General features: G+C 50.3%; 1 protein-coding gene across 6 annotated transcripts in view; it reads right to left on the reverse strand.

The window, feature by feature from the left end:
• The window catches only part of MSI2 (musashi RNA binding protein 2), a 389285-nt gene that overhangs the window by 74809 nt on the left and 291595 nt on the right, over positions 1–22881 (reverse strand). For all 6 annotated transcript variants that reach the window (XM_082680135.1, XM_082680133.1, XM_082680134.1 and 3 more), the window contains exon 8: positions 487–569. In XM_082680135.1, the coding sequence (XP_082536261.1) occupies positions 487–569 (83 nt within the window). The remainder of the gene's footprint in view (positions 1–486; positions 570–22881) is intronic.

The following is a 22881-nucleotide window of genomic DNA, read 5'->3' on the forward strand; positions in this document are numbered from 1 at the left end:
AGCCAATCTAAACAGCAAATGCATACCCTAGGCCAGGGGTCAGCAAATTACAACCTGCAGGTCAAACTGCCCCCCGCTCCCCCTTTTGTAGAGCCCAAGAGTTAGGAATGAGTTTTTACATTTTTAAATGGCAATCAATCAATAAAAATTTGTGACATGTGAAAATTACATGAGATTTCAGTTTCAGTGTCCCTAAACAAAGCTTGATTGAAACACAGCCCTGCTTATTCATGTATATATTGCGTGTGGAAGTTTGGTAGCTGGACAGTCAGTTGTATGGCCAGCAAAGCTGAAAATATATCCTATTTGGCCCTTTACAGAAAAAGCTTGTCAACTCCTGCCATTCACAGAGCTGAACTGTTAGTCTGGTCCCTACGCCCACCCTGCCCACCTTCTAGCAGGACCAAGCTGCAGCAGTCTGCAGGACAAAGGGTGTATATGGGGGAAGGGAGGCGTCACATTTCAGCGCAACCCCTACCAACTTACCATTTTATTATTGATTTCATGGAAATGAATCTCACAGACTTTCTCCACAACGTCTTCATTCTCAAAAGTGACAAAGCCAAACCCTAAAGGAAAAAGGAGGGGGGAAAAGACAGAGAAGAGAGGTGAGTTCAGTTCCCTTTGGCCCGCACGGTCTTTCTTTGATGTCCTGTGGTGGTGACAGGTTCCTGGGACGAGGGCAGATGGATCCCTGGGAAGGGCCTCCAGCTTGAGGAAACGATTTCTAATTTGTACAGAGCACCCTTCCAACAGTGAGGAAAAGTTAACGATTTCGTCCCCCAGGCGGCGGGCACATGTGGTTTACATTTGCCCGGAAGCAAACAAGAAATTTACTTGTCTGTTATTTACAAGGGTCAGAGCCTGCGGCTCATGGCAGGAGGCAGGGGGGTGGGGGACGACCATGGCGGATCACCGCGGGGCCACACTTGCCCCTTCCGTGATTGAATGGCCAGCCCTTGGGTCGGCCTCCAGACGGAGGCGGTTATTTGTCCTTTTCTTCCTGAATTACTTCCTCTAATACCTCATCAGGACATCCTGAGGCCTGGAAGAAACTATTAAAAGTTTCAGGCCTCTGTTCTGCGTAGGCATCCTTTTTCTACTGCTGCTTCAAAAGCGCTGCGGATTTGGGGCAGTTTAAGACTGTTTGATGCCTGCTGTCAGCCTGTCAGCTATGCACTGTATTTACTCGGCTGGAGACAGGCTTTGCTAGACAAGCTGCACTGAAGAATTTTGGCAGGCGCCTGCTGCTCAGCATCCTGAGTGCCTCTCGCTACCCTCCTGCCCCTCGCTTTCTTCTCCTCCCGCCCCCGACTGGGTTCCAGCACGCTGCCCCATCTGTGACCCCACTCGGTAAGCACCGCTTTGACACACAGACCCACTCACAGGATGGCACCCTGCCTCGGATGAAACAGGATGAAACGCAGCTGCAGTGAACACATGCAGGAGCACAGACACCCTGAGGGGGAGGCAGCAGACCTGGGCTCCAGTTCTGACTTTGCATCGAACTTATGTGTCATCCTGGGAAGCCCCTTCCCCCCTGAGCCTCCAGGTTTGAGACAGGACTCTGGGTCCCCCCCCCTCAGGTCACAACCCAAATCTCTGCTATGGACTGAATGTTTGTGTTCCCTCAAATTCACATATTGAAATCCTACGCTAACGTGATGGTATTAGGAGGTGGGCCTTTGGGGGGACATTTAGGTCATGAGGGTGGAGGCCTCATGAATGGGATTAGTGCCCTTATACAAGACATGAGAGAGCCTGCTTTCTCTGCCCTCTGCCATAGGAGGATACAGTAAGACAGCTGTTTGTAAACCAGGAAGAGGGCCTTCACCAAAAACCTGACCATGCTGGCACCCTGACCTTGGACTTCAAGCCTCCAGAACTGTAAGAAATAAACTTCTGTTGTTTGCACGCCCCTCAGTCTATGGTACTTTGTGATAGCAGCTCCACTGACCAAGATACTATCTTCGGCAAAGATAGGAGCCTGACCGAACGCAAGTCTGGGCACACCAACCAGGAACACAAAAATCAGAACGGCTCTTTTTGTATTATGATAATTAGTGCTTCCTGTCAGTGAATACAAATACAGATGCTCCCTTTTTAAGCTTTTGTGTCTATTCTGGGCCCCAGAAATCCCAGGTGGGGAGAGAATCTCTCAAGACCCTCTTTTCTCCAACCTCCCATTCTACCGCCCCCACCTTCTAAGGAACAGCAGGGAATAGGGAGCTGAGGGCACTGCAAACCTATATTACAGCTCCTGCAGGATCTAGAAGATTCCTCGGGAAAGGAATGGAAAAGGCCACTCCCTGCTCTCAAACAATTTCCAGTAAAACAGAGGGCTAGGATGACCACAGAATCGGCAATCACGATCCTTACAATGATATGTAATTTATTACCACACACCAAATACCAGGTTGGTATTCCCAGCCTACACAGCCCATGCCCAGCCCGTTACAGACACGTAAGGCTGGAGGTCAGACCTGTCGTGAGGGGCACACGCAAGCGTTCGCTGCACAGGGTCAAAGTTGGCAAGTTTCTCCCAGTTTGGTCCTGGACAAGCTGGGTCTTTGGACACAATGATATTCTGTTTAAAATGAGGCCCAACAGGAAACCTTTCACTAGGTTTGTACACACTCTCTAAACCAGGTCCCTGCAGAGAGAGCTACAACGCCGACCTGCTCTTTGGCCCTTGGTCCCGTGTGTTATGTGCAGAATGGGACAAGACCACACCCAGAGGCAAGTCTCCGAATGATTTCTCTTTGGGCTTTGCTGTGTTGGCTCCCAAAGCCCCCCTTCAAAGGGGCCTGAAAACCATCAGTTAAACTCTCACCCAGGCTGGAACCCTTGTAGCACACGGAAGGGGACTGGCATTGTTTTGGTTAATCCCCTTTCTGGCCACCCTTCTAGAGCCCAGATCCTAGTAGAAGGGATTGAGATGCAATGCCTTCAAAAGGTCCTCCCTCCAAAGGGAAGGTGAGGTGGCCCAGCACAGGATGCAGGAATCTGCTAGCACTGGCTTCAAGGACAACGGCTGGGCTGGGGCCTCATTCTCTCTGGGTCCCCAGGAGGCACAGAGCCCCTAACACACAGCAGCTGGTGGCTGAGAATGACAGGACGAGCCATTTCTGCTTCTCTAGGGCCTGAGCATCTTGCTAATCTGTGTCACTGCCTCCCCCTCAAGACTGATTCAGCCCTTCTCTGGGCATAAACTGGCTCCCACCTGTGCCAGACATCGTGGAGGACCCCGAGACCAACAAGGCAACATCGCTCTTCTCAAGCAATTTGCTCTCTGAAAGGCACAGGTCAGAGGTTCCCACTCAAGAGGAGCATCTCTCCTGTGCAGACCTCACCCCTCCCTCTCGACCCTCACGTCTAGCCTCTGGGTAAATCTGGGTCTCCTTTGTGTCTGAAGTTGCCCCTCTGGCCTGAACTCAGACTGAGGCAACATGCAAACCCCTAAACGAGCCAGGATGGGCCAGTTCTTAGGTAGGGAGAGAACCCCACTGCTAATTAGGGTGAATGCAACAGGCTGAACAGTGGCCCCCCAAAGGTGTGTCCATGTCCTAACCACTGGAACCTATGAATGTGACGTTATCGGGAAAAAATGTTTTTGCAAACGTAGTTAAGTTCAGAATCTCAAGAAGAGATCATTGTGGATTTAGGGCGGGCCTGCCACCCAATGGCAGGTGTTCTTAAAAGAGAGAGGAGAGGTAGAAGTGAGACATAGAAGGGAGACATCCACGTGAAGACAGAGGCAGAGGTTGGAGTGACAGAGCCACAAGCCAAGGAATGCCGGGAGCCCCCAGGAGCTGCAAGAGGAACAGCTGTCCCCTAGAACCTGCAGAGGGAGCCCGGCCCTGCTGACAGCTTGATTTCAGACTTCCGGTCTCCAGAACTGTGAGAGAATAAATTTCTGTTGCATTAAGCCACTCAGTCAGTGGTAATTTGTTATGGCAGCCACTGCAAACGAAGACAGCAAGGTTGCAGGTTATGGCTGCCTCCACACAGGTGGGCAGGTCCCACAAGATCGCTCCAGCCAGACCAAGCACGCGCTTTGGACGGAAGGCGGGAGAGTGTGGACGAATGAGGCAGACCCATCCGTGCCACCAGGAAACAGCAGGAGTCAGTTCCAGTCAAGGGCACCCCTCCAGGAGCCGGAGGACAGTGGTTGAATGTCACCTAGCCGCTGAGCACGTACTTGACCTGCAATAGCACCCAGGTAAGTCTAGTTACCTGGAGGCCACGGGTTGAGTTCCCCCGCCAAGGAAGCCGCTTTCCTGCTGTAGCCCACTCCTCCCTGGTCCACCGTGCAATAACTATCTGAACTCCAGGCCCAACACCACTCAGGACTCACTGTGGCCCCAATTTCCCATTCCCTGCCACTGCTCGGAGATGGGAAGAGATGTGGCAGAGCTGGCAGACAGGAATTAAAATGCAGACTGTTGCGCTGGGAAGGGAGGGGGCAGAACTCGCGGCGGTCACTTCAGATCCTGACTCCCTGCTGGTCCCTTCCCTAATCCCACAGAACTCAAAATTTGAGTATCACAAAAATGACTTTTCTGATCAAAGGAGAGAGCCTGGATTTGAAGCCTATGTACCACGGATGCAGCACAGTTCAGCGATGTCAAGACTCATTTGCAGTATTTTAAAGATCTATATCGTTTCAACAGCCCTGTCTGTTTAGCCCAAATAGAGAAAACGAACTTGATTATGTCTAAAATATTTGTTCATTCCACTTGGAGAAAGCAAAGAAGCAATGAAACACTTAACTATCAATAAATGTTATTCCTGAACGTATAACCAGATGAATTATCGTTTACAATGAATTAGCAACCCAGTGGCGAACAACCCCCCGCCAGAATCAATTAAACTGAGGAGTGAAGGGCAGAACAAGGAAGTCAGAAATCTGGGAGGGATGCGGTAGAGAGCGGGAAAAATCCTTTTTTGGCATCAAAGTCTTTTTCATTTTTGAAACTAATTTTTTATTGGGTAAAATATACGTAACATAAAACTTACCACTTTAACCATTTTTAAGTGTACAAGGTCAGCGGTATGAAGTACATTCATGATGTCGTGCAACCGTCGCCACTATCCACCTCCAGAACTTTTCACCATCCCAGACTCGATCTCTGCACCCTGTTAGCAGTAACTCTCCCTTCCTCCCTCTCTCAGCCGCCGGTAACTATTCTACCTTCCATCTCTATGAATCCGCCTATTCTAGGTACTTTGTGTACTTGGAATCATACAGTCTGTCTTTTTGTGTCTGGTTTATTTCACTATGCATAATGTTTTCAAGGCATCAGTCTTTTGAACAATCTGCCGAATGTACAGATCCTACGTGAGGCTCAGGGAGATCCAGTATTCCTGAGAAGGAGCGGGAAGGACTGATTTATTTCCCTCTCATTTTTTTTCCAAGAGAGCCTCGCAGAGAATCAGAAATGGAGCCTCACGAAAGCCCATCAAGAAGCACAGCAGCAGGTGGAAGAAACACACACTTACCCTCGCTCAAAAGCGAGGACCAGGTAATGAGCTGTGCGCCTCAGGAGCGCCCCTTCACCTCTCTGGGCCTCACAGATGCAGGCAGAACCGGGTGTGCTGCATGGGGGGTGGGGGGGTCCTGCTCTTGTCCCCACCAAGGCAAGGACTTTGACGCACAGTGTCTACGGGGCCTCCAGCTCCACGAGGGCCCTTTGGGGTGCCCCTGTGAACACCCCTGCCCAGTGTCTCATCTCCCTGGGTCCTAAGGAGGTGCCACCCCGGAGCCAGAAAACACCTCCCTAGAGATTTAAAGTCACGAGCCGCCATCCAGTACAGAGAGGAGCCCTAGGGGCTGTAAACGGGGGTGGGGGGGAGGGGGAGTGTCAAAGGGCCAAAACTTGGGGGACAGCAGGCTAGAAACCCTCTCAACTTGTCATCAGCAAAATGTCACCTGTCTGGCCTCTCACAGAGTCCCCACCTGAACTGCAACTGAGCTTCTGAGGGGCCCCAGGAGTCAACAAAACTGGGACGAAGAAGGTGGTGGGAAGGTTAAGCCCAAACAAAAAGGGATTTCAAAACGGATATAAATAGGGTAGCCGTTGCCAGCGAGCATTTCAAAATGAAATTCGACAGCATTCCCCTGAATGAAGCTATTATCGGAAACTAACAAGTAGCGTAAGAGACAAGCATTTAACAGTCAAACCTTTTTTCCCTCTTTTATTCAAATAAACTAAACTGAATATTCATCTGAACAATTCAAAGCTATGAAAAACCACACACACACAGCAAGAGAAGTCTGAAAACAAGATACCTCAAAATTAAAATGACCCGCTCCAAAGGCCATCACTGAGGAACACCCAGCAGTTAACTTACAGAGAATTCTTTTTTAGGTCAGGGAGGGAAAGATGGGAACGGCTTCCCCCTAGCCTCAAATATAATTTTCGTCTCTTATCATATAGGTCAATGAACACTAATAGGCAATCACACAGTGCCTAACGCATCTTCAGTGAAAATCAATGCAAGTCAGGAGTTAACACACTTGGTTAGTGGGGAAAAAAATGAGAGAGAAAAAAACCCAGACTGTCAGATTTATTCTGAGTATCCCATGAGGAATTTAAGGTATGTGTACGCAAGGGTATTTATAACCCAGGAAACCTCCCTCTCTTGCTAATAACCCAGTGTTGGGGAAAGAGGCAGCATCCCCGAGCTGCTTCCAGAGAAAATATGAATCCCTTGGGTCTGGGCGTGGGGAGCACTTTCTGGTTTCAAAATGCTTCCCCTACATCATCCTCCCTGGTCCCCAAGGTAACCCTGAGAGAGGCAGGGCAGGCTCCTGTGTCGTCATTTCGCTCAACTGCACAGCTAAACGCCTCGTCCATGCAGGCGTGTGGACACTAAGCCACAGCAGGGGTTGAACCAGGAGTCATACTCGGCTCCTTTCACGACCCCACCCTGCTTTTCTGGAGAAGGTCATCAATCAGGGCCTTCCCTGGATCAGTAAGTGTTCAAAGATGGATTGGAGGCCCCACAGTCCTGGGAAGGTGAGACCTGGGCCACGAGCATGGTGGTCTGTGGGTTTCAGCACGGAGTCAACCCCCGGTACCTGTGTGTCCGTTAGTGACACTTCATCTTGGGCTGGCCTCCATCCCCAACTCAGAACGTGTCAGGGCCACTTCCATGGGCTACAGCAGGTTTGGCAAATCGGTTTCATCTCCTTGGAAGGGTTTTCCTGGAGCCCTGGATGGGGTCTCAGGGCCCCCCTACATGGCGGGATGGGATGGCTTCACATGTCCCTGGGTTTGTCCTTAAAAAAATGTAACTCAGAAGACTGATCTGTTCCAAGAAAAAAACGAGCTGCCTTTCCAAAAGAAAGGACATGTTTCTAATGACGGATCCCCATTTTGGGATACTCACTGCGTGTTACCTGGACATCAGTCAAGTCCAGTCTGAGCTGCCATTACTTTCCTGAGCATCTTCAGATGTCAGGTACTGGGCAGGAGGGGTGACCAGTCCTGGCTGTGCCTGTTCTTACACCCAAACGCTAATGTGGATTTCGATCAGATAAGCATGTCATTTCCCACCCAGCCAGGGATGGGATTCCTTCAGTCATATCTACTGTCTGGTATCCTAAAGGTAGTTATTTATTATCAGCCCACATTCTAATAATAATTATAAAAAGAGAAAGCTTACCGCATGTATTGATCAGCCTTCTTTAACTCAGTCTTCACACCCGACCCTCGCCAAGTAGGATGATTGTTCCCACTTTACAGACTGAAGAACTGAGGCCCGGGCAGCAGGGGAGGGGGGAGCCTATGTTCGTTACACCCCAGCCCCCTTTCTTCATATAAAGGTGGGTTACTCTAAATCCAGTATCTGCTGGATTCTAAACGTGTCCCACAACCTGGCTCTGGAAGCCCACCCCATCACCTTGCTCTGAGAGACCCTCTACAACCCGGGGGACAGCCCCTCAGCCTCATGACCCAGCAGGAGGGCCAGGAGAGTGGGGGAGAGACGTGCTGTCCGGTCCAGCTGAGTGTTCACTCCTGGGCGTGTGTAGCTGAGCTACATAAAGGCAACTCAGGGGACGCCGAGGGTTTTCACAGTGACACCACAAAGATGAATTTTATAAAGAAAAACAACTAGAACATCACCTAAGCTAGTCTAGCCCAGGATGGGCACAGGGTAGGGACTCCTCTGAACGTTTCCAGACCCCAACCATGGAGCTGCCAGAAAACGGGGTGGGTCATCAAGCAAGATGCTAGTAGACACCTCTTGCAGCAAACTGGCTCTCTAATGGGTCAGCCGCCCTGGAGGGATAGACAGAGAAGCACTCACGTCCCTGGCCTTATAAAGAACAGGGACAGGCACACTGACCCACGATGGACACAGCACTCAGCCTCAGGGCTGGTGGGAACAAAGGTGTGTGGGCCAGGAGGCCATCAGAGGCAGACGCCACCCTCCCTCGCGGCTGGCAAATGAGCCGGTGATGGATTGGATGGTCTGCAGACATCCCTTCTCAGCACAGTCCTCTCTCTGCCCCATACCCTTCTTCCTCCCTGACCTGGAGCCAGCAAGCTGCCTCTCTGGGGGGGGGGGTCCTTTCTGACCTGGCCTTTCCTCCCTGCCACGTGCCCTTCAGGGTGCCACTGCAGCCCTTCCACTGTGGCATCACTCATGCACCTGCTTCCTCGTTTACACCAGCATCTGGCAGCTGGTTGCTGTAGACGATAATAAAATGCCTTTCCAAAAAATGAAGGAATGTGACCAGACACGCCAGACATCATGATATTAAGGCCGTGTCAATTAATTTCTCCCCCTGCTTGATAAACGAGCCCCATTCCATCTCTTAATAATGAGGAGAGAAACAAGAAAAGTTGACACTTGGTTTAATTTATTTTCTCAACTTGCCTGATCATATTTCTTTCTGCCTTGCAGAGCTGGCTGTGGCTGTGGGGAATTATAAGTGGCTGGCGTGCAGGCAGAGACTGGATTGGTGTGAATCGGCACGGGTCTCTCTATCCCCACACACCGCTTCATCAGGAGGGGAAGGGACTCGGAGAGCCAGCTTGGACCCGCGCCTCTTCAGCCACCTTCGGGGGCGGTAGAGTGGAGGCGGGGCAGGGCGGGATCTCAGGTGTTGGGGGCCCGGAGGACAGCAGTGGCACTCTCAGACTCCAATCTAGTGCTGAGGAACTGCTCGAGACCGAATTCCCTAAATTAATACTAAGCTAGGTTGGCGGCATTGGCCAGAGGGAGCCAGTTTCTCAACTGGAAAGGTACTTTTCTTTCCCTTTCAGCCCGAGGATGCTCTAACCAACATCTGACCTTGAAACGTGAGCATCAACCTTCTAAAGGTCAGATGCCAACTGTGAACCAGCACGTGTTTCATTAAGGCTTCAGTCACAAGTAAGTTTTTCATACGACCACCGTAAGCACCGTAAGGATTACTTATGGAGGCCCACAGACCATAAACAAGTTGGGGGTAAAAGTGAAGTGTGCTCCTAAACCAGCGCTTCTCGGTGAGGTCCTTCGGCAAAGTCTTCTGATGGGTGAGGGGCTCGTTAAAAATGCAGATCCCCAAGCTCTGTCTGCCCCCTAATGTGGGTGCTGTGGGGGTGGCCCAGGAATCTGCATTTTAACTGGTTCTCTGGTGATTCGGATGCCCACCCAGGTCTGACTCTGCTTTATGTTTCCCAATTCAGGATGAGCCAAGTGAAGACCATTTGGTAGAAAAGAATCCAGAACTTTCCACTGGAAAGAGAACCTTCAGGCCCCCTTTTCATACGAAGGGGGAGACTGAAGCTGTTCTAAAAAGGCCCTGATATCTCTTTCACGGAGAACGGGACCTAGCAGCCCCAGGGGCAGTCCTCATCCAAGGCAGGGGGAGATCGGGGCAAAGACGAAGCTCCTCCCCCCCAGACTCAGGAAAGGACCGGAAGCCAGTTCATACTAAAGTGTAAATGACTGATCTTGCCTCTACTCCCAGAGGTCACGGTGGTTTACTCAGATCAGATCCTTATGTGAAAGCAATTGAGCTCTACTTTAGAATTCCAAACAGGCATTCAGGCGGTGGGAGATGTTTTTTGTTTTTTACTGATGAGGGGCACCTCCCTGAGTCCGTGAAATTATATGAGTGTATAGAGAGCTTTACAAGGAGGGGGAGGGCGTGTCTGAGAAAACCACCCAGGAAGGAAGAGAGGGAGGTTAAAAGGAAAAGAGAGGGAGAAGAAGGGAAGGAAGAAGGGAGGGTAGGAGAGAAAGAGATTCAGGGGCAGGTGGGGCGGAGGGAGAGAGAGTGATGCGGCCAACCACCCCGAAACCATTTTTCTAAGAGAGAAATCTGCCGTGAATACGGATAGCGTGATTTGAAAGTGCCTGCGGCTACAGCGAAAGGGTGTCTCATCCCAGACTCTTGTTAACCGAGGGGGGAAAAGCACCTGTGATCCGGGCCAGACAACCCCAATCTCATTTCATTCCTAGCGCGCTCCGTAGCAGCGATTCTGTGAATGACACTGGTCAGGGCAGCAGATTAGTTCACAGACCTATTTTTTGTGCGTGGTGTTCCATCTTGGTAGGGAAAATAGTTCTTGGCGAGAGAGACACATATTACTGCTGTTAAGTGCCAATATAAACTCTGGGACGCAGTGGTAAATTCACCAAATTAAATCGCTAGACAACTGGCTCGGATCAGGACCCCGGCAGAAGATGCCAGGACGGCAGCGCGGGGGCGGAGGGGGCTGAAGGAGGCCGAGGTCGGGCGCAGGTGGAGCGAGGGCTGCTCTGGAAACACGGGGCCTGGGGGGCTTTGGCGGCTCCACCGGCAGAAGCCCGTCCCTCAAGGCTTCTAAGCCCTGGGGCTTTCTGAGCTCAGCGGAGATGGGGCACCGGCTGGAAGACTCTTACCCGCTGAGGGGGACATCTGGGTTAGGACCCCCAGGCTCTCCCCCAAAGAGTGGGTTTTAAATCTGTCCACTTTTCTGACACCCGCCCTCGAGCCCCACCCACACAGTGGGCCTCCTGGAAGCTTAGGGTGGGGTTCCAATCCACCTAAATGCCTCTGCTGAGGTGGGGTAGAAACAGGCTTAGACTTTGGAGCCAGGTGGATCTGGGCTCATATCCTGGCTCCAGCAATGACTGGCTGTCCCACTCTGACCCTCAGTATCCTACCCTCTGTGAGACAGAAATTTAAAAAATCGACCTCACCAGCCTGGAGGCTTCCTTGAAAACACCTGTGAGGGGTGAGCTACCCTCTCCCACAGTCAAGAGACTTTCTACGGCTTCTCCCCTACCCCAACCTCTATCTCCACAGTCACCTTTACCCTTTGCCGCGAACCTCACTTTTTGAAATTCATTTGACATTGACATGTGTGTCAAAGAGATGTTCGTGGTGCTCTGCCATCACGGTGGGAACAGGATTCAAGACAGGGAGAGTTAAAACAAGTCACATGGTCAAACTCCCATGCAAACTTGTTACTTAAAAGGACCCTGCATCACTTTGGGTTTAAAAAAAAAGAAAGGACTGAGTTTTGAGAGGCAGGCCCTGTGCTGGCTGAGCATGGCATTCCCCCGATCCCTGATGCGCCCCCAGAGCCTCTGTGTTCACTCCAGGGTCGGGAGCCTGTGCAGCGCTGTTCTGGAGGGCGTGCCTTGGTATCTGCGAGGAGGGGACATGAAGGAGACAGAAACAAAGGGGGAAGGGGACGCCGACAGGGACAACAAAACCTGTGCTGCAGGGAAGGAGCAGAGTTAGCCCTGCACCCCGTTCACCCCAGGATGGAGAGAGGACCCCTCGGAGAAGCCCAGTCATCTCAAGATGCCACCGCTTCCCTCTAACAAGTTCTCAAGGAACAGTTACTGGCCTCAGAGAAAGTTCCAAAACTCCATCAAAAAACCACGACTTGGAAGCAGGTTCTCAGCGCCACCACAAATTATATGACTTTTATGATGAGGTATGTTTTCAGAATAGTCCCAACCGACAGAGCCCTGGCTGGACGCCCGCTGGGCCCGCCACCAGCTCCGTGCCCCCTGCAGAGGGGTCATTTCTGCCCACATCGCCAGGACTCCAGCCGGCCGGGCTGCCCGTAAGCCTGCCCGGAGTTTGGGGGTAGGTGGCTGCCCACTGAGGTGTCTCTGCACAAGACACGCACGCGTCCCCACCGCAGGCTGGGGGCTGGCCTTTTTTCTTTTTCTGGCTGTAAAGGAACTGTTCTTAACATCTGGAGGTGATTCAGATGTACAGCTGGGTTTAAGAAACATTGGGAAAAGGAAAAAAGCATAACGCTTGATTTTTATTTTTCATCTAAAACTAATTTCAGCTTCACTAATATTTAATATACGGAGTGAATGGACCTAGTGCCCTCATACATCCGGACGTCAGAGAGACACTGTCTTGGATGGTATTTTATAGACCCCTGGAGAGAAAAAGGAAACGCTACAATGGGGGTGAGGTCAGAGCGGCACCTCATTGAGTTACCTGCTGCAAGCGTAGCCGGTACCCAGTGCTGTTAAGGTGTGACCAGGATGTATAAATGGATGTATAGATTATGTGATCTGGCTTTCAGTAAAGGAACCCTTGCAAAATGGGCAAAGAAAACCAGATTGGAGATAACGCTAATGATATAAACCTTGCCACTACCAGAAAACAGCGAGCTGACCCTGCTCTGCCACTTGGCAAGACTCCGCACCAGCCACTTCACACCCCAAAATGTGTTCTGATCAGACGGGAGAGCAGCAGCTGAGTGAGCGAGAAGGATCCCGCTTTTCAACAGAAACTTGTGCTTTAGAGAAAGCACTTGGAAAACGAATGTTTGGAAAATATTTCTGTTGTTCTGTGATTTCATTGCTAAAAATGATATGACTGGGTTATGTACAAAAGCTCTTGTATCCGCATACTTTTAAAACTTGGAAACAGAACTGCAAGACTCATTTTTTTTTAAACGAACCTTTCAGTGGATTTTGAACCCACTTGTTAAAAATATAAAAATGCAACACTTGATTAATTTGCATGAAAAACTGATTGACATCAGGGAAGATGGAAATTTACAAGCTGAATTTCAACAAAATCCTTTGCATAATTGGAGGATGGGATTGAAAAATTAGTATCATGATTCAGTCAGCACAGCAAATGTGATTCTTCCACTGAGATCTGTATATCTTGAAGTGTATTTTTCAGTTATGACAGGCATTAAAACCAAGTTGATCAAAATAATAAGCTAAACTCAGAATCCAACCTTTAGAGCTGAATCGCAAAGTGTTATGAAGTCAAGAATTTTTAAAAAGCATATTCAATCATACTGCTCTCACCAAAAATTATTTTAATTATTAATAAATAAAATTCTAAATACGGCTTATTTCAAATGTATCCCATCCTATTATATTGCTATTTATATAGGTTTTATATATATATTAGCATAGTAGTACATGTATATAAATTGAAGATTAAATAAAACGTATTGGGGGTTTGTGTGTTAATTTTTTTTCTGCACAAAAAATGTGAAGATATAGAATTTAAAAAAAAAATTTTTTTTTGAAGACTCCTGCTCTAGAAGGAGAAGGTGGGGCTGTATGTCCTGAACACTGGTTCTGAAGTCATCCGTTAGTTACAGAGACTACTAAAGCCAGAGGTTAGGGCGGGAATAGGTATCTTCATTGCCTGCCAGCTGGTGTGGACCCCTCCCACCCCCAAGGAGGGGCCTGCAGGTGGGCTATTCATGGGACTCAAGCACCTGCTGATTCCAGGATCTCCTGGGTCCTCCTGGCTCAGAGCACAGAATGCTTTAGAAGGCATTTTGGGGGTGCATCCTTCAAACGGAGACCCCTCCCCCATACGTTAATGGCAGCAATACCTGAACTCTTGTCCGTAAGTTTTTCATAGTGTCGTATCTTCATTAAAATTTTATTCTATTAGCATTCTGAATCCAAACCACTAAGTACATAATTGCTAAAACATGTGTTAAGCAATGACTTAGGAAATGCCAGTTTTATCGTATTGTTAATTCACAGAAAGTAGGATTAATACACTCACAGATCACTAGGATCATTCAGTTCAGTTTCAGCAGCTCTTCAGCGGGAGGGGGGTTGTTGGTGGGCAACCCTGGGAATTGGCAGCAAGGGCAGAAGAGTTCTTTGTGGTTGACCCTCAGCCCTTCTGCAGGTTCTACGAGCGTGTCTGAGAGAAACTCAAGAGACAGGATATCAAGGTCTATTTTGCCCAAAGGAAATTATTGTAAGATCTGATACCACTCAGCGCAGCCTCCTCGAAAGGGCAGATGTGGAAGGGTTTGGATGGGGAGGAAGAGAAAGAGCAACACATCCATTTAAGTCAGACCAGTAAGACTCCATGGACCACTGGGGAAGGTTCAAGTCTTGAACCCACGGATGTAGTTTAAATCCTGGTTGTGCGGCATTACTGGCTGCGTGATTTGGGACAAGCCCTTAACCTCCCTGACCCTGGGTCTCCACCTGAAGAAAAGGAATAAGGATGCCCACCTCAAAGGGCTGGCATGAGGATGCCCACTCCGGGTATCATCCCTGTACAAGCCTGTGGTTTTCATATAAGGATTTCATACCCAATATTGCTTGGAACAAGCGGGCCACCAGCTGCGACTTGAAAATAATGTAGATATCAATAAATGTGGACTGCAGTGGGATGGGCTCTAGTGGGGTCTACCCTGAGGTGCCAAAGCCAGGTGATTAGAAGTGAATTGGGACTCACCTTGCTGTCATCTCCAATGGAAACCAGGACAGAAGATCCCTAGGCCAGAGGGGTTTATTCAAACCTCTGCCCACCGTGTCCTGGGAATTACAGAGGTATCCAGGCACGAAATGGACTAAATGTCTTCTCTTTTCCCAGCTGCCCAAATTGCTTTAGCCTGGCCCGATGGTGGTACCCCCAATTCTTCACGCAACAGCCTGCCTGGCTGGGCCGCACGTGAGATCAGGGCTGGAAGCCAGGGCTGGAAGAGCCACAGCAGACTGGGGTGAAGGAAGGGGCTGGGCAAGGGTGGCGAGGCCACACCTGGGTTTCCTGAAGCTGGAGGGTCAAGGCCTGGGTTTCCTGGAAGCTGGAAGGCTGAAGTCAGGTTGAAGCCCCAGGTCCGATACCTGAGAAAGCAGTCAGGGAAAGCCAACAGGCTCTTTAGGTGGGGCAGGAGCCCTTCGTAGAGGAAGGTAAGGGACAGGCCAAGGCACACTGCTAGAGTGATGATAAATGAGTCTACCTCGCTGGAGCCAGGATACAAAAATCAAAGCTAAGGGGAAAAAAAAAATAATAATAATAATAAATGCTGACCAGCCTCTGCCAGGCCCAAGTGGGAATAGAGAGAAATCACCTGGTTGCATTTTCCTGGAACATTCTTTCACGGTACTTTGTAAATTAAAGTTCCCTGTGGCGAGGCCTTCTGAAACGGGTTCTCATTTGTGGGTTATAAGTGGAAAGAACACCCCCTTATTTGTAGAAAAGGTTGTGAGTGGAAAGAGCCTCCTTATTTGTGGGCTGTGAGTAGAAGGAGTCTGAGCTTTGGGTTCCCACGTGGGCTGGAACCCCAGTTCCACAACCGATCAGCTGTGTGATGTCTCTCTGTGCCTCAACTTTCTCATCCATAAAATGGGGATGGTAATATTTTCGGCTGTAGATCTTTTCAACAAGACGATGCCTGAGCCATGAAGCTCCGCACAGTGCCTAGTACTAATCAGACGCAGACTCATCTGTGCTCTGCTCTGGAGATCTAGTTCTACTTCTGCTGACTTGCTGTATCGATTTAATAACTTAACCCTGTGGGATGCAGCCTCCAGAAAGTAGCTGCTCAGAGGGGAAGCTGCAAGGATTCCCGGGCTTTGAGTATCACCTTTCTGCACCGACCACACGGGGGCAAAGAGGGCTGGAGACAGGCTGAGGGGTGACCCACCCCGGGGGAGAAGGATCCTCAGGGTGGCTTGGCCTGACACCCAGTACAGCTGCCCCTGATGGGAGATGGGCCCTCCACTGCCCAGAGCAGCCCCGAGCGCACTTCCAGGCCAGGTAGGAAGGCAAAGGCTGGATCCTCCTCTCATCATCAGCACAAGACCCAGAGCCTCTGTTCTCCAGAGAAGGCAACCGAGAAACAGTGGAGCTTCTCCCGCTGTGAAAATCACAGTGCACAGAGCACCATGTTGGGGCCATTCTGCTACTTGGCTGCGAAGACCAGTAACTTCAATTTATTTGTGTCTGGGGCCTTAAAGAACCTCAGCTGTCATCCCTTCCTTAGTTTATTACCAAATTTCTAAAATATTACATTCTTTGTTATATCCAAATTCACTTTATTGCACTTGACAATACAGATAATCACATACCATATGCTCTAATGTTTTGAAACCAATGCGTGTTGACAGCGGTTTTTATTCATGATGCATAATTCCATCCCCAGCTCACAATGAGGCCTCCGAGCAGCCAGCCTGGTGTTAAGACTTTTGCCTAATAACAGATTAGCAATACAGCAAGTTTCGGAGACATCCTCGTCCCTTGCCGTTCTCTCTTTACAATGGGAAAAACGTACCTGAGCCGAGAAGATGGATTTATCGAAGAGAAGAGGAAAAAACTCTCCCACCACCCTCCCACCACTCCCAGAGGGTTTATAATGATTTGTTATTGTTCCACGCTTATGAAACTTGATATTGAAAAGAGGGATTGGCCTTGTGCCAAGCAGCGAGGCAGCTAATCACACCAACCACACTGCTGGCCCCTGAGAGCTGAGAACACACGATGCCCCAAAGCTCTCATTAGGAGCCTCTCTTGTTTTCACTCTTGTTTTGCTACAAGCAAATATTTATCACTCCTCTACCTTGGTGAGACCTCCCCCACTCGCATGCCCTCTTCTCATCCCCTGGGCACCCCTCCTCTTCCCAATTAGCCCCAAGCTTCCTGGCAAAATGAACACAGCCAGGGATGATTCCTACCCCTGGCGTCCTGGCACCTCTCAGGCAGAAAGGCCAGCTCGGCGGGAACCGTCTCTGCGGCTCCTTCCACAAAGCCTTCTTGTCCTAGGGTGGCCGAGGCAAAGGGCGGATCATTTGAAGATGATCCTCCAGCTTTGCGGTGGAACAAACAATGCCGTTTCACGCGTCTCCTAACTAAGCGCTTTCCTGGGCTCCGCAGAAGCACTCGAACAACTGTAAACCCATTAGATCATGCTGGGCGTTGTGGGAAAGGGCTTGCGCTGTCGCCAGCAGAGAATCAACTCAGATTTATAGATCCTTAAAGCTTTACTATATAGGTATTCGTCTTCCCCTGCAGAGAGACAAGGGGACCAGGGCCGTGGCGGAGGAGAGAGAAGAGCAGCCCACAGCTCGGCTGCAGACAGACTGGAGTTTCACAATCATTCTCCTGGGTAATGAGATTTCTCAACAAGGGGAGGAGGGAGAGGAAGGAAAGCCAGGTCTTTGCTGAATACTTGGCTATTTTCCCAAGGCTTTGCTGGGGGGGTGGGGGGGGGAGAAAAGAGATGTTATCTTTAACAGTGCCTCTGGAGTGCCCAGTGACCTGCTGTCAACAGAAGCAATGGGTACCCAGCGAGGAAGGGGCTGGAATCAGACGATGCAGAAAAACACTTACTTAGCCATCTTCCTCCATGTGACTGCTGTATAGATTAGAACTCTTTTTCATAAATAAAAACCTACTTTCCCTTTGGGCTTACATCCGTGGCTCCAAGAAGGGCCTTTTCTTTATTTCTGAATCATCTTCTGCAGGCAGGGGCTCCTCCTAATATCTCAGGGGGTTTGTGCTGTTTTCTGTTTGCTTTCTGTTTTGTCCTTTTCCCTTGCTTGTCTAGCACAAGCCAGTAAATAGCTGGTCAGTAAACCAGACACCAGAGCTTAGACGTAATTTCATAAAGAAGCCTCCTGAAATATTACAGGTTGGTCTCTATGGGTCTGGAAAGGAGACGGTTTCGGCCATTTCAAAAAGCAGGATCCACCTGTGGTTTGCCAAGTAACCACTGAACACACTGGTCCTGGCCCCGTCTCGCCCCACCGATTCTATTCTCTAACTGTTTGACTACTTCTCGGAAAAGGGACACCACCCCTCACCACTTCACAAAGATGGTTTGTTTAAGAGTTGGGCATCTTGAGGCATTGCTAAAGTTCCTTTTCATCCTGAGGGCCCATCTTTCTCTTGGTAATTTCACAAAGGGCCACCTATAGACAGGGTACCAGCACCAACCCACTTTCCAGAGGCAGGACTCCTGCAAGATCTAACATAGCCATCCTGTTTCTCCTGAATCTGGTCTCCTCTGGTTCCTCCTAAATTTCTCCATCATACTGTTTCCAGCCCCCATCAGACCTCCTCTGATAGTAACCTACCTTGTCAGCGTCCATCCTAACATGGGATACCTGGAAAGGAATATGACAGTCCACGTGGGGAATACTGCAGGGTCCTAGATATTCGACCGGACTTCTCTTGACGCAGTCTCTCGTGGCTTTCTCTGCAACTCCATCACCCCACTGCCTCAAAGAAAGCTTATGGCCAGCTAAAACTTCCTGCAAACCATTAACCAAATCTCTCCCCGCCCATCCTTCACTTGTTTTCCTTTTGTTAGACTATAACCTTTGATTGTCATCTTCTGATTATAAAAGTAATATACATTTTAGAGTCTTAGAAAATACAGAAGACGTTTATTCCTACAATAAACATTCACTGGACACCTACTATATGGAAGACACTTAGTCCAGACAAGACCCAGCTTCTGCCTTCAAAGGTGGGAGAAACACACACCCCATCATCCCCACAGCTAGTGTGCAAAGAATGGAGTTACAGAGCGTGCATTCCACGACTGCTGTGGGTCTCGCTCACCACCATGTCCCCACATCCCCTTGATGAGTGTCCAGCACGAATGAGGTGCTCAGCAAATGACTGTCACGGGAACGAATGGCTTGGGAGGATGGCCTTCCGGTAGATCAGCCCGTCTCTCTCTGCACATACATTTTTCTCCCCAAAGGCCGAATCAAGCCAAGAGACCTTCAGTACCAGACCAAGCTTTATGTAACGAAAAGGACCCTCAGTCCACCAGGCCCTCCTTTTCCCGTTTCTACTCAGAGCCTGGTCCCTGAGCACACAGTCTGCTTAGCTGCAAGACTGAGCTGCAGAGGAATAAGAAAACAGTGAGAAGAAGGGAAGTCAGCTCCAGAATCCCTGGGCCTGGCCATCTTGCTTCTCTGGGAAAAGCCCAATTGTAAAGGCTTAGGTACCAGCTTCCGTCTCTCCAGGCAGGAGCAGCGGGAAGAGCAGAGCGATGATTGGAGGGTGAGACCGGAGCGCGCGCTTAGCTCCCGTTCACCCAGAGCACCCGCCAAGCTTGCTTCTGCCGCTTCCACCAGCCAGACGGGATGTTTCCGCATCTTGGGGTAAGTGGTGCCGCAAAAAGCACAAGCCAGACAAAACCCTGGACGAACGTCCCGTTCACTGTCTCCCATGAATGAGCTGCCTGGAAGGGAGGGCACCAGCCAGCAGGCAGCCGGCACAGGAATCTACTCCTGCTGCGCTTCTTTTTTGGTCCCAGGTTGGGAAGTGAACCTCTGTCTCTTTCTAGCATTTCTGTCTCTTGGAAGGCTGGGAGGGCTGTCTGCCCTGCTCATCCGAAGACTGATGAACCAGAAGCTCGTGGTTACTCGGTAGAAGACAGACAGAAGGCAGGCGCTAGGACAGAACCCACGCTCAGAGAGAAACCTCTGCTCTACCCATTGTCACCTGGCAAGGCTGCACCTAGAACCCTGTGCCCTACTCAATGCAACCAGCCTTTCCTTCCAAGGAGAGGCTGGGGATGGCTGGCGAGGCTTGAGCACTGGGGAGAGGACCTGAAACAGCTTCACGTGGGGTCAGGGGATTGTCCGTGGCTGGCCTCTCCAGGCCCCAGCCCGGAGCCACCCCTTCCCCTAACCCCATCCCTCGGAAGTGCGGTCCTACCCAACAACCTGTCCTGCAGCTCACGAGAGCCTTGCTTCTGGTTCTTCACTCCTGGCTCGCTGCCAGCCAGAAGGAATAACGGACCCGCTTATTTTATTTCATTGGCTTGTAAAGGGACATGACCAAATCGTGATGGGGAAAGAAGCTGGCAGTGGCAGAGGCCAGCAAAGCCTGGGGAGACGCCAGGAGTTAAGTAATGCCTTGGCCATTCGTTCTCCCTGACGACTAGCAGCGCTGCTGGACCAGGATGGAAGATGTGAGCGCTGGGGCTGGGGAAGCACAGAGGGGCAGGGGCAGAGCTACCCCTGACTCGCTCTGCTCTAGGATGAGCCGTGTTCCTTTCCCACCTGGCTGCTCCTTTTTATTGGGTCATGGTCATTATCATCACAACCACCACCATTTATTTAGCACATAAGTCTTAACCCTTTCATATTATCTCCAATCCTTCCAACCTGCCCTCAAGGCAGGTAGTATTATCCCAACTTGACGAATGCAGGATCTGAGATTCAGCACAGTGAAGTCACTTGCCACGGCCTCTCCATAAGTGAGCGGCTGAGCTGGGATGTAAGTCCACATCCATCTGTCTCTAAAGCCTGGACCGTCCTCTCCATCAGCCCCGGGAAAGGCAACCAGGATAAATGGAAGATTTAGTGCTAACAGCCCTGGTTAAGCCACCACACAGTGGAGGCCAAATGACTGAGGGGTAATCCTTGCTGATAAGTGTGGCGGTCTGGGATACTCAGAGGGTCTGCAGTGAGGAGGGGGTTGATCTCCAGCTCCATCCTCATGAGCTGTAGCACCTTGAGTGACTCACGTGACCTCTACAGTCCCAGCGTCCTCACTGAAGCCTGAGATTTCAGTCTGCTGTGCTCACTACCAAATTCCCTGTACCTAGAACCTGCATTCCACAAAGACTTGTCAAGTGAATGAATATGAAAAACGGAAATTTCAGTAACATCCTCGCTACCCATCTTATTAATGAGATAACATAGAACACTTTGCACAGAGCATGACACATTTCTAGGGATCAACAAGAAGTTCCTGGTTATTATCAGTACTATTACTATATACTTTTACTATAATACCATTATTGCTTCACAAGGTTATCATAAGGATCAATGCATTTGCGAACCGTAACATAAGCCAGAGTTTTTACAATAACTAGTAAGCAATGCTGAGCAACCAGGTCAGACGCTGATAAGTGGTCACGGCTAACGCCAGCACAGAGGCATCCCAGGAGGCTGCCCTGGCCTCTCCCTCAGCCCCGAGCATCTGGGGCCTAGCAGGTGGAGCTCCTGCCCAAGCTCTGTCCCAGGTCCCCATCCACCTGGGACCCTCGGGTGGAGTTGCTGGGCACGTCCACGCTTGCACGGCCCGGTGAGAATGCCTCCTGTTACCACCGTGCAGGTCACCGAATGCCCGTGAGTTACGCCACGTCAGCCAGGTCTCTGATCAGCTTAGTTAAAAATAGAGTTTGTAACAGAAACCTAAATCCAGTCTCCTCTAAATCAGGGCGGCGGGGGAGCAGGTGCCACCCAAATGTGGCGCTACGATGATGTGCAGAGGTGGCAGCCCCGGGGCGAGGAGGGCCCTTTACACAGAAGGGACGGCGTTCCCTCCCTCGGATTCAGTCAGTATTGGCTCAGCACCTGCACGTGTCCCAGGAGGATCCGAGGCTGAATCAGCTGTGCCTCCAGGTGACAAAATGGACAAGAGAAGTGGGCACAGAATAACTCTAATTTGGGACAGATTTCCTTATGGAAAAGGGTAAACAGATTGGTCTTTTAAAAGGCTGCTCCTCAGAAGCTTGGATTCTGAGACTGTCCCCCCCCCCACCAAACTACTGGTAGCCAACCCTGGGCTTGGGAGCTCCGCAAATTCCTCTAATCCAGGAGGCTCGTATGGCAAGTCCTCACTCTTTCCATGTGGCTGGTGCGAAATACCATCATGCTTAGCGAACCCAATATTTCCGGAACAGGGTGAAGCTCAGAATAATTCTCACAGTTAGACTCACTGGGACCTAAATAGCTTTGCTGATTAAACCTTTGAATCCTTATCCGAACCGGTGACATTCCTCCTCAGGGATGCCAAATCCTTTACTGCTTCCCGGCAAGCTCAGGCCCGAGGGAGGGTCTGATTCTGCTGCACACGCCAGTTAGGGTCCCCTGCCCTCAACTGGTTATAAGCCACTGATTTCCTCTTTGGAATTGCCCATCAGCTTTCCAGTTTCCTCACCACAGCCCCCAAAACAGAGAGGACCAACAGTTGCCCTCATTACACAGCACCCTTGTTTGGGGATCTGGAAAACAAGGGCAGCTGTGCACAGGTTGGGATCATGTGGTAGAGGAGGGGCCCTTGCAGAGAGACGGCCTGGGACCCTCTCCTGTTTTCGGGGGGCTACAGGCACACTGTCAGCGGTAGGAGGTATTGACTTTCCCATTCGGTGTCAGCCGCTCGCCTGCCTGGTGGGACGCAGAAAGAGAGAGAACTGCCGAGTATCTGGATTTGCTCGCGATGTGTTATTATTATAATTACTGTTATTATGTCACCACTGTCTTTTTTGAAACCGTTCCCATAGGTGGTTTCTTTAGCCTCCCAATCATCCAATGAGGTACCTTGAAAGGGATTATTATCCCCGTCTGAACCGCAGAGGAAACCAAGGCATAGACTGGGTGACCCTTGACCTTGGCCACACCATGAATCAAATGACAAGGACAAGAGGAGGTGTCCCCAGTCTCGCCTCGGGCCAGAGAGCCAGTGTCTGGAGGCATCCGAGGTAAAGGCAAGAAAACCACCACTAGGTCGGTCAGAAGCAGGCCTCCAAGACAGACAAGCAGCCCAGGTGACGGGGCCACACTTGCCCTCCCCCCCAGCCCCCCCTCACAGTGTGAGGTCAGGCCACTTGGCCTGCGATGCAGGGAGAAGATTTAACAAGCGACACAAGCTCGTGGTGGATTGATTCTCCG

The sequence above is a fragment of the Grampus griseus genome (assembly GCF_964374135.1).
Source record: "Grampus griseus genome assembly, chromosome: 20".
Taxonomy (NCBI): domain Eukaryota; kingdom Metazoa; phylum Chordata; class Mammalia; order Artiodactyla; family Delphinidae; genus Grampus; species Grampus griseus.